This window comes from Montipora foliosa, chromosome 1, assembly GCF_036669935.1.
Source record: "Montipora foliosa isolate CH-2021 chromosome 1, ASM3666993v2, whole genome shotgun sequence".
In the NCBI taxonomy this organism is placed as follows: domain Eukaryota; kingdom Metazoa; phylum Cnidaria; class Anthozoa; order Scleractinia; family Acroporidae; genus Montipora; species Montipora foliosa.
In genome coordinates, this window is record NC_090869.1 from 52,798,453 (window position 1) to 52,810,952 (window position 12,500).

At 37.6% G+C, this 12,500-nt stretch overlaps 1 protein-coding gene across 8 annotated transcripts in view; it reads left to right on the forward strand.

The window, feature by feature from the left end:
• LOC138000959 (histamine H2 receptor-like) overlaps positions 1 to 12,500 on the forward strand; it is a 41,848-nt gene that overhangs the window by 27,198 nt on the left and 2,150 nt on the right. For all 8 annotated transcript variants that reach the window (XM_068847653.1, XM_068847647.1, XM_068847665.1 and 5 more), the window contains one exon: positions 12,209 to 12,500. This exon is cut by the window's right edge and continues 2,150 nt beyond it. In XM_068847653.1, coding sequence (XP_068703754.1) covers positions 12,228 to 12,500 — 273 coding nt within the window. In that variant the 5' untranslated portion in view covers positions 12,209 to 12,227. The remainder of the gene's footprint in view (positions 1 to 12,208) is intronic.

Below are 12,500 nucleotides of genomic sequence, written 5' to 3' on the forward strand. Positions count from 1 at the left end.
CCTTCCTGGGTACCTTAGTAACGTTATTGAGTCGGTGCAGAGGAGAGCATTATGGATAATCTGTCCCTTGGTTGAATATGAGGCTGCAAGTTTTTTAGTAAGGCTAATGAGACCCCACTCATAAGAGATGTTATCCTTCTGGTCACTCAAGTTAGGCATGGCTACACATTAAGATCTGGGTCAGCTAGAGATGTAAAAGTGAACGCGCATACCGAAAGGGACAGGACTTTTATCACCATGCGCTATGTTTAAATGTATGTGATGTATATAATTTTACTGTTCCACCTACTGTAATTCAGCTTTTGCTGCCAGAGTACGGTGAATAAACTATACTAAACTATACTAAATTATACTATACCTAACTATACTATACAATCTGTCGCCCGTCGAGCCGTAATCAAAGTGAGCTGTAGTTCTAATATTGTACAAGTGTGGTGTTTTGTACAACACAGAAATCAACAAAGACAAAGAAGGAATTCAAAAACTTGGATCATTCTGTGATCCCTGTTGTCTGGCTTATTTGTTTGTACTCAATTCTGCACAGTCTTCTGGTAACAATTGGAAATTTCACTAATTCTTGTTAGTCAAAAATTATTTGAAAGAAAGCTTGTTGCCCATATTTTGCTTGATAATTCAAGTAAAGGGCTTTTCAGTAAAGGGTTTGATGCTAACCCCTGGTGCGAAATTTATTTTGTTGCGTTTTTGACACGGAGTGTAATTTAACACGATTGAGTTTCTTCACGCACGTAATGAAGTAGGAAGGGTTTTTTGCCTCTTAGAGCAAATATGTTGTTTGTTTCAAAAAAAATTTCGCTGGTAAAGGTGGCCTTTATGAATGCATCATGTTGTGTAATATGCGAGCTTAACTGGATAGTTTTTATGGCAATAGTAAAGCATTTTCGTGTCAAAATAAGGTAATCGTCTTTCTGTTGTGTTAACTTAATTAGTATGTGTAATCAAATGGCGACGAGTGAAATTAGGAAATAATTTTACGCGCGTTTTGTCAAAGTTCTGATAATTTCACGAGCCTTTAGGCGAGGGAAATTATCAGAATTTTGACAAAACGCAAGTGAAAGTATTTCCTAATTTCACGAGAAAACCATTTGATTACCTTTTAATGTCGTGGGTGACAAATTACGCTCACAACCGTAACTGTAAAATCGATCGAGTACTTTATCCAACTGCTCGGGAAGAATCATCTCCAGGTTTTTCTCAAGGCAATTTTCGTCACACCACTTCTCAAAAACTCTCACCCAGTTAATTGTGCTCTTTCACGTATTTGAATTTTCTGCGGCTTCTTTTAATTTCGTAACTTCTTCAATGGTCACTGTCTTAAATCTAGACGCCATCTTGGCTCTGATCGAGATACAAGAGATGTTACCATGGCAATTTTGTAATTTCACATGTGAAATTATAAATTAACGCTGAAATTTCGCATCTAAATTAAGGAGTAATTTGTCACTCATGATATTAAATATAAATATACCATGCGGCGTAAACTTGATTTCCACTCTCAAAATTACCTCCAAAACCTACCTTTTGCGTAGAATAAGCTTTTAGAATGATGTTCTTGTCTTCTGTGATGATACTTGACGATTCGGGAACATTTTGTGAAAAAAATATTTATAACGGATCACACGCGCAACTTGATCGCCCGAACTTCCCCTATTATGCATAACATCCACTTGGCCTTTTGACATCCCATTGAAAAAAACTCGTTAAATGTTCGCGGACCGGTCGATTTCTCTGAAATTTGAAAAGATGATTGCTTATGAATTATAGAAAGATTTTTCACAATAACTAAGAATTCCTGTGTTAAGCATTAGAATTCGACGAAGAGGTAAATGCGACTAAATTTGTTGCGTGCCTTGCTATTTTTGTGATTTGACTGTTGTTCAAATTTTGGCAGATAATATTAAATTATGAAAAAATATCTACGGATAGATCGTTAAAAATCTTTATTTTTAGCGGTTATTTGAACATAAAAGATGCAACGCTTGACGAGAAATAATATTTTTGCTAATACAATGTATTTGAAAGAAGGAAAAAATCGCGGGAATAGCAGTGAAAATGAGTTAACAAATTTGCATAGGTGCTTTGAAATGTGATACGCGAGGAGACAGGAATTTTATTTCTCTGACAAATGATTTTGTCATTGTAGATGAAATTTATTTGGGAAGCTAACAATATTTATTGCTACGACTTGCTAGTGCTATGATTGTTTACATGAAACTCACGCTTTTTGCGAATTTTGAGTGTCATGAAATTACATCTGTTGCGTGACAATATATCCCTTTACTCTAACCCAAAAACATTCAGATAGTAACAAACTTCATATTTATTAACCATTTCTTCTGCTTTTGTGCTTGTCAGCAATATGATTTGCGAAAATTCGCAAGTCTGTTTTTGTATCTCATAGATGTTTTAGATTTTCAATTACATGGCCGCTCAACCTCGCGATTGTGTAAATACTTCACCCTGAAGTCAAAATAGATACGTCCACAGGAGCCCGACAAAGAGGGCTTCCTGACCCGACAGATGAAATGTAAATATTCAGTTAAATATTACAACAAAATTAAAAAACCAAAGACGTTGTTTTACTCTGAAAACGACGAACGATTAACATGCTTTCCCGTAGTTCATTCAGTTGACACAAGGTGATCACGTGCACCTTTATGGTTACCTAACACGTGATCAATTTCTTCCTTTTGACAAAACATCATTTAAGTCAGAGACTACAGAAATCTTCGTCTTTTTACGATCGATTGTCATTAATCTTTCCATGAGAATTCGATTCAGAGCTATATATGAAAACTGTTATTTTTTTTCCTTTATCTGAGAAGAAACGAGTGAATTTTACTCAAGAGCGTGTTTTGTTATCTTTAAAGTGAGTTTATTACCAAAGATTAAACAGCTAAAAGACCTCAAAATGGGACAGGATATTACAAAACAGTTAAAGCTATGATCGTGTGAGCCAAAGGGCCTCTGCTGGTGCGACACGCGACATGTGGGTTACCCTCATGGTCTTAATGACCCCCCACCTGAAAAAAATAACTGGAACCCTACAGTTCACTATAACACCCAATTCAGTGCCTTCTGTTTTTGTGTAACACTTACCACAGGCAACCCAGTGTACGCTTTTATGGAGCGTCTTGTTACTGGGTTGCCCCAGTCGGAAAGTGGGTGGGATTTGTTTGTTTTATTATTTTTCTTTTTTTTTCTTTTTTTTTTCCGTGTCGGTAAAAGTCTTGCCTGTCACTCCCCTGCTAAGTGCTATCTTTGTGCATAGAGCCTTCTGCACGTATTTTCTCAGGATAGAGAGGGTAGTGGAAATGCGTAGATTTCTCTGGTGGACACAGTAGAATGATTAACTTAACCGGCAATGGCGTCGAAAGTCATGTAACGCGAATGGCGTTTTAGTGGATCTTTGAACAAAATATACCCTTATGAAGCTCAGTAATGGCAAGTCATTTGGATACTGAACAAGACAGGCGGTGGAATCTTAAAGGCGACGAGTAGTGGACTTCGACAACAATCTGTCGCCCGTCGCGCCGAAATCAAAGTGAGCTGCATTTCTAAGATTTTGCCAAGTGTGCTGTTATGTAGAACACTGAAACCAAATGGAAAATTCTCTGGTAACTTATGGGTTCAACAAAGAGAGAGAACGAATCGAACACCTTAAGTGGATCTGTGATCAACTCTGCACAGTCTTCAGGTAAAAAAAAAAAATGGAAATGTGACAGCCAAGAATTATTTGAAAGAAAGCTTGTCGTCTATTTTGTGTTTCATCATTCAAGGAAAAGGTTCTTCATGGAAACGGTTTTGATCCTGAAATTTTAGTTTGTTGTAATATTGCGCATATTTGACACTATTGAGTTTTTTCTCTTCACGCACGTAATGAAATGGGAAGGGGTTTTTGCCTCTAATAGCAAATATGTTTGTTTCAAAAAATTGTTCGCTGGAAAAAGTGGCCTTTATGAATTCATCATGTTTTATGATATGTGCGATGGATAGTTTATATGGCAATAGTAAAGCATTTTCTTGTTATTCAAGGAAAAGGTTCTTCAGGAAAGGTTTGAACCTGAAGTACATGGTAATTTGGCACGATTGAGTTTCTTGTCTTCACGCACGCAATGAAATAGGAAGAGGTTTTCGCCTCTAGGAGCAAATATGTTGTTTGTTTCAAAAAAATTGTTCGCTGGAAAAGGTGGCCTTTATGAATTCATCATGTTTTATAATATGCGAGCTTAAGTGGATAGTTTATATGGCAATAGTAAAGAATTTTCGGGTCAAAATGAGGTTTTTCTGTTGTGCTAACGTAATTAAATATAAATCATACATTCTGCCTCGTGAGTTTGTTACTCTCATTAACCAGCAATGGCGTCGAAAGTCATTGCAACGCGAATGGCGTTTTAGACCATCTTATGTTGTTTGTTTCAATAAAATGTTTCGCTGGAAAAGGATTCTGTGATATTTTCTGCCTTTGTGAATTATAATATCATGTTGTGTATTGAATTTTCGAGCTTAAGGTTGAAACGTGATACGGGAGAATATTTTTAGTGTCGCTTTGTAAGCAGGAAAGCTTTCATGAAAATAAACAGGTCTGTTGGAAGCGTGCTTGAGTTTCAAAAAAATGAGCCCCAAAATCAGCAAAAAATTGTGACGCCGGTGAATAATAAAGTAGCTGCTATTTCCAAAATGATGCAGTTACCTGGTGATAAATAACCTCGTCTTGGAGAGTAACAATGGTGGGCGATTGTGATCTTTGTTTTGAATTCGGTCATTTATTGTCAAACTTTATAACACTAGACAGAAAAAGATACTTACGAAAACCCGGTATCTTGCCATCATTTGACACAGATGTTTCACTGTTTGGCAAGTAAACATGCCGCGCTAACTTAATCACGGCGCCCGCTGAACTCCGGCGATATGACTTTCGATTTTGCGATTTATTTGTGCAGCCAAAACGTACAATAACAAAATTGAACGTAGCAAAAATCTCCCAAAATGTTTGTCGCTAATCGTAACTGTTTATATTCTATATTCACGGTTCAAAATTAATGTTGTTTTCATTTCGTAAATATGTTATTCTCGAGCGACCGTCCTGGAAACTTCCTTCTGCCCTTTCTAAAAACTGTGTATCAATTTACTTTTGCATCAATATTTGTTTTTGCATAAAGCAAGCTAACAAAATCTGTATCTTACTGAGTTCGCATTTGTTAGCGTTAAGAGTATTTTCTGTGCAATGCTTCTGTTTTACGAAGGGGTATATGTTTTTGGTCACCCATCAGACTCTAACCCCGCCGAATAGGGATAACTTTAGTAAAGTGTAGTATTACAAAGCTGTCAGATGCTCAGAGGGCACGCTTAAACTTGTGGTGAAATGAAGATTATCAACATGTCAGCCCAGAAGCCAAGGTTTCTCACTTCCCATTTATTTTCTTCAATCTTTCTGGATTCAGTACTTTGCTAGTAACCACATGTCTTCTCAGGCTATTTACCCAAGACTTCTACCATGGTACTACAATGATAGACAATACTAAACCAATATCCTGCACTGTTAGAGCTACATATTACGCAAGGACAGATCTGTTTCGTCGTACGAACGTGTGAGGACCTGTGAGCCAAAGGGCCTCTGCTGGTATTACTTCTGGGTGACCCCTTAAATGGTCTTAATGACCCCCCAACTTGAAAAAAATTGTCTGGAACAGTGCACGTACCACAGGCAACCCCGTGTACCCTCACGGAGGGTCTAGCTGATCTTAAACTGTGAAAGTTTTTTGTGGTTTCTAATTTTGGCTTGATTCCTTTGCTTGGTATTGACAGTTATCTCTGAAATGGAGTTTTTCCTTTTAGACTACTTCCATTCACTCACGGAGGGTGTGCTAAAACCGGTCTGGTGTCTTTTTTTTGTTGGTAGTCACAAATGTGCATACCCCACGGATATTGAAGTAATGTCCGATCGGGTGAAATCACTTTTATTCCCTCCAGTATTTCCAGACTTCCCTGCCCCGAGGGGAACTCATATACTTCCCCAACCTTCCCGATTACCTGCGAGCGCGTTAGACCACTCGGCCACCATGACACAGTTTCGTTATCTAGATGAAACCAAACATTTATTTGGGGATCTTTCCGCCCGCCACGGTTGATTCAGTATTAAACTACCAAGCTCTTTATAAACGTGGAAACCGCCGAGTCCACATGGGAAAGCGAGATTTAATGCGAGCGAAGAATCCAATTCAGTTGTGAAGCAGAAATGTATTCAGTAGACATCCGATACACGTCATAATCCACCGTAAAATTGCGTGATCGTGTGAAACGGACCAGATGGCGGAATTTTCCATTGTAGTCACTTAACTTTAGCGACGATTTAAATTTAGCAACACTTAATTTTGGTACATTTTAATTTAGCGATATTTTGAAAAATCGCTAAATTCGCCAAATTAAAGTGTGTAATAAGGTATTCGATAAAGTGGACAGATGCTTTTTCTTTGAGAAAGGCAAGCTTTAAAGGTAAGGAGAATTTTCTACGTTATTTCTAGATCTTGCTTCGTACTTGTGTGTTCCACTGTGAACATTATTTTGCATAGAACGAATACTCCAATATTTCTTGGGAACCAGTTTGTTCGCTGTTTTGACGTAGAAAGAAAATAAGAAAATAGCTTTCAAAGGCCAAACAAGATAAAAAATGAAGTCAAGTTCAAAAAAACGAATTAGCTATCGCCGTCACGGAGACATTCGCTGCTGTCCCCCATCCAAGTACTAACCTTATTCGGGGGAGCTTAACTTCAGCTGACATTTGGGCTAGCATCAACAATTGCGGATCTTTCTGTTAAATTCGCACATATATCTTGTCGAACTTTATAAGACTTGAAAGAAAAAAAAAGCAAACTAACAAAAACCCGGTATCTTGCCAGCGTTTTGTCACAGACGCATCATTTGTTTCGGGAGGTGTCAGTATTAAACACGCAAGGTAACTTGATCACAGGCGGCCGCTTTCGTTTTTGCGATTGTACTTGTACGACCAAAAGTACGATAGAAAAATTAAAATCTGATTGAACGTTAAAAAAACCACCCGAAATGTTTTCGCTGATGGCAAATTGTTTAATTCCCGATCGATACTTCCTAAAAGTTCCTTCTGCTCTCCTTAAAAACTGCATATTAATATTTCTTTACTTTTGCGTCAATATTTGTTTATGCTTTTTTATTAACGAGATTTCAAGTTATTGTGGAGCTTTTGGTACCAAGTTACTCTAATACTGAAATCAAGATTATGGAAGTGTAAAATTAGAACCTTGGACTGGACTACAGAACACGCAATTAAGGAATTTCAGATTTTTGAGCATTGAAAGAAATAGAGTACAGATGTTGTCTTCTCTTCTTTAAACAGTTTGCAACGAACTAAACCAGGATTATGGAACCGGACTTCGAATACAGGGCCCGGTTGTTCGAAAGCCGATTACTTTAATCCAGGATTAGCGTATACTTTTGTTTCATGTTTTAAACCTTTTGGTGACAGTTTCCTTTGCTTATTTTTGTTTTTCAAGATTGACTTCTTCTAATGTAAAGTTTTACCGAATATCAGCCTTGAACAGCATTTAGGATTAGAGAATAAAACTCGTTTTAAAACTCGGTCTTTCAACAACTGGCCCAGGATGATAAGTTATTGATTTGTAATAAGCTTTTCGGGTGATTTAGGGCTGATCTTGTAATTTTTGGATGAACGGAGTTAAGGAAGCAAGTAAACCTGTAGGATTTGAATAAAGTCTCCTTCCAAAAAAATAAATAAACGAGATGCTTCCGTGAAGCATACACTGGGTTGCCTGTGGTACGTGTTACAGAAAATCAGAAGGGCACTGAATTGTGTGGTATTGAACTACAGCATTCCAGTCTCTGAAGAATAACAAATAAAAGGGAAGCGAGAAACATTGGCTTGTGGGCTGACATGTTAGTGAGTTCCCTCACAACTTCTTTTCACCACAAGTTTAAGCGTGCCCTCTGAGCATCTGACAGCTTTGTAATACCAAAATTAGTTGAAGTTAAGCCCTCTACAGCGGGGTTAGTGTTTGGATGGGAGACCAAAGCAATATACCCCCTCATAAAACGGAAGCATCGGACCGAAAATACTTTTAACGCTATAAACAAATGCGAACTCAGCAAGGTACAGATTTTGTTAGCTTGCTTTATGCAAAACAAATACTGATGCAAAAGTAAATAACTATTGATACACAGTTTTTAGAAAGAGCAGAAGGAAGTTTCCGGGACGGTCGATCGAGAATAAAATATTTACGACATGAAAACATTAATTTTGAACCGTGAATATAGAATATAAAAAGTACGATCAGCGACAAACATTCTGGGAGATTTTTGCTACGTTGAAATAAATCGCAAAATCGAAAGTGACATGGCCGGAATTGAGCGGGCGCCGTGATTAAGTTACCGCGGCATATTTACTCGCCAAACAGTGAAGCATCTGTGTCAAATGATGGCAAGATACCGGGTTTTTGTAAGTTTCTTTTTCTGTCAAGTGTTATCAAGTTTGACAATGAAATGAGCGAAGTCAAAACAGATCACAATCGCTCAACTCTTTAGGTTGATAAAGTCAAAATTTACTCTCCAAGACGCGTACGACGTTATTTATCACCAGGTAATTCCATCATTTTGGAAATAGCAACTACTTTATTATTTATCTGCGTCACAATTTTTCACTGATTTTGGGGCTCATTTTGTTGAAACTCAAGCACGCTTCCAACAGGCCTGTAAACCATTCCTGCTTACAGAACAATACTAAAAAAATTCTCCCATATCACATTTCAACCTTGAGCTCTAAAATTCAATACACAACATGATATTATAATTCACAAAGGCAGAAAATACCACAGAATCCTTTTCCAGCGAAAAATATATTGAAACAAACAACATATTTGCTCTTAGAGGCGAAACCTCTTCGTATTTCATTGCGTGCGTGAAGACAAGAAACTCAATCGTGTCAAATTTAATACCATGTACTTCAGGTTTCGTGAAGAACCTTCTCCTTAAATAACAAGAAAATGCTTTTTGTTTTGCAATAAAAACTATCCAGTTAAGCTCGCATATCATAAAACATGATGAATTCATAAAGGCCACCTTTTCCAGCGAACAATTTTTTGAAACAAACAACATATTTGCTATGAGAGACAAAAGCCCCTTCTATTTCATTACGTGCGTGAAGAGAAGAAACTCAATCGTGTGAAATATGCGCAATATTGCAACAAACTAAATTTCAAGATCAAACGGTTTCCATGAAGAACCTTTCCTTGAATAATGAGGGACAAAATAGACGACAAGCTTTCTTTCAAATAATTCTTGGCTGTCACATTTCCAATTATGTTTTTCCTGAAGACTGTGCAGAGTTGATCACAGATCCCCGTTAGGTGTTCGATTCGTTCTCTGTCTTTGTTGAACCCGTAAGTTACCAGAGAATTTACCATTTGGTTTCAGTGTTCGATATAACAGCACACTTGGTAATATTTGAAATACAGCTCACTTTGATTTCGGCTCGACGGGCGATAGATTATTGTCGAAGTCCATTACTCGTCGCTTTTAAGATTCCACCGCCTGTATATCCAATTGACTTGCCATTATTGAGCTTCATAAGGGTATATTGTTCAAAGATACCCTCATAAGGGTATTTTGTTCAAAGATCCACGCCATTCGCGTTACATGACTTTCTCCATTGCCCGGTTAAGTTAATCGTTCTACTGTGTCCACCAGAGAAATCTACGCATTTCCCACTACCCTCTCGATCCTAAGAAAATACGCGCAGAAGGCTCTATGCACAAAGACACCACTAGCAGGGAAGTAACAGGCAAGACTTTTACCGACACGGAAAAAAAAAGAAAAAAAAAAGAAAACAAACAAGCTAAACGAAAACCCCGACTGGGTTTGCCATACTGGCAACCCAGTAATAAAAAATCCTGTATCCTGATAACTGCTTATAGGGCTTCGTTGTTTGCATTTGCAAATTTAGCAACATTGATAATGAGTTTTTACAACAAACAACTTCAAGTTATATTACAGATTTATCTTTCTGGTAGTCTCTCGCCATTTTCCAAAGTTTACCTGTACTTGACGTTGACTGTCACTGGACAATTTGTGTTAACTGTTTGCGCATTCCACGGATACGCCCTTGAAGGCGTCTTGTTTTCTTCTAAAACTCGTGCGGTTCAACAAAAAATCATTGCTAAACTGGTGAATTCAAAAGTAAATTTCATTCGAAAAACCGATGTCACACTCATTGCTTTGTGATTCGTGCGATATCGGTGTTTCGCGTAAAATTTACCTTGGAGTTCACTAGTTAGGCAATTAATTTTTTTTATAGAAGAAAGCAAAGAAAATGATTTAATTATTAAAGCAGCAACCGGAAACATCAAAACGCGAACAATTCGAAACTTTTTATTTTCATTAACCATACAGGCAGTAAGATTAAATAACCAGGGAGCTCCGCTTTTAGGCTTGGCTAAATCTAAATATTATCCTAAGATTAAGACTTTCCAAAAAATTGGTCGAAAGCTCATGGCAACTTTTTCTGCAGTGCCAAATGGCGTCTTATGAACGTAAATTGTGACCCATGTTATTAATAGCTAATCAAATGGTATACATTTTCACCGTTCGATCAAAGTTTTAGAGGTTCCTTTGAAATAGAAATTGAAAGTGCAGTTGGTAAAGGATCCACATGAAATGGCGGCTCTAATTGAAGTGTGTGTTGGTTTGTTGTAAAATGACCCGTCTTGTTTCCTTGCAGCCATGTGGAGCTTTCTTAAACATTTTTTAATTCCTCGATTTCAGTGACAAATGCGTTATGCTAGGATAGCAGCTCTACACAATAGAATTACTCCGAGTGAAACAAATTGTGCAATATTGTAATTTCACATGTGAAATTATTCATGGTAATTGTCTTCAAAAGGTAAAAATCCTCAATTGTCAGCCTTTCAGCTTTGATAACGAGTCAGTGTTCCTAGACATCCTTTAATAATATTATGTATCACTTTCTGAAATTTCCTTTTTTTCTTCCTCGTTGACCATTTTGCATAAATTTAAAACTGTCTTTTTACTCTCGAATATGGATGAATATGAGATCAGAGTGTTGCTGTACTTTGTTACTGTTGTTGTAGTTGTTGTTTGAGAGTATAACAATGTAAAAATTTAGAGACACACTAGAAATGCAATAGATCTAGAATTATAGTATGATAAGATTGCAATAAATTTTTTTTTTTTTGTCAAATACATTTACCCAAGACGTGAAAGAGGCAATATTCCATGCTAGCAGAGATCACTTTTTTTGCGTTGTACGGGAAAAGAGACCTCTGCCATGGGTCGAAACTCACTGTGTTGGGCATGCGCGGCGGTAACTTCAAGTTCGCGACCGAATTCTCACGCGTGATACTTCATTTTGCGTGGGCTCGCTAAACAGCAGGGGAATTGCTGTATATGAACACGTGGGACATGGCGGGCTCAAGTCACAGACAGCAAACATATTTTGGAGCATGCGTTTTGAAGAGTGTCGTCCAAGGTTGTGGACGACAGTTGGATCACAGTGAGTTTCAACCCATGGCAGAAATTTCTTTTCCCGAACTTGTCAGCCCAGTGAACGCAAAAGAAAAGATAGCTCTGCTAGCAGGGAGGAGACGATATACTTATTGCTTGTTAAATTACAAAGATTTGGGAATTAAAGAATTTAGGACCTTGAAAACAAAAACTGAAAACTCTCTTATATTAGTCATACAATGGAATAAATGAAAAAGTCCCAAACATCTCATTATGTTACGCATATTTGATTATTGCACTCATGTAAAAAAATTAACTGGTTAAAATAAGGCAATCTAGGATTCATTGACCTCGGTTGCTTCCTCGGCAAATAAATCACATATTCCCTTGTTGTGTGTAAATAACTTTAAACCTACACAGGTCCGGTATAAACACAAATTGACCTTACATCTTAAGACCTTTTTCTTTCTTTTTTAACAAAGATTTCGGGGCCCTTCACGTCAATCGATATTTCAAGGAATAAGATTTCTAAGTCTGAAATGCAACCTACCCAAATATCAAAGTGCCACTTGACAGCAATGCACTAAGCGAGATCTGTACTCAACTAGCTTTGTCGAAAATAGTTTTGCATGTGGGACAGAGCTCTTCTGTCTGAAAAATATAACTTTGCTTCTTATTTCAGGTGGTTTCAGTAAAGAACTATGTCTGGCAGTGACAACAGAAATGCGACCAACAAAACCGAAGTGTCTTCACTCCTCGCCTCATCAGATTGCATTCCGTGGATGGTTGTGCTAATATCTGAATGCGTAGCCATAGTGGTCCTCAATCTTATCACCATGGCTGTATTCATGACACAGCGCCAGATGCAGCGCCGAGGAACTTACATTCTTATCCAAAATCTTACGATGACTGATTTCTTGGCGGGGGTTATTTCAGGTTCCCTTCAGATTGAACGAATCGGTGAATATTGTGAT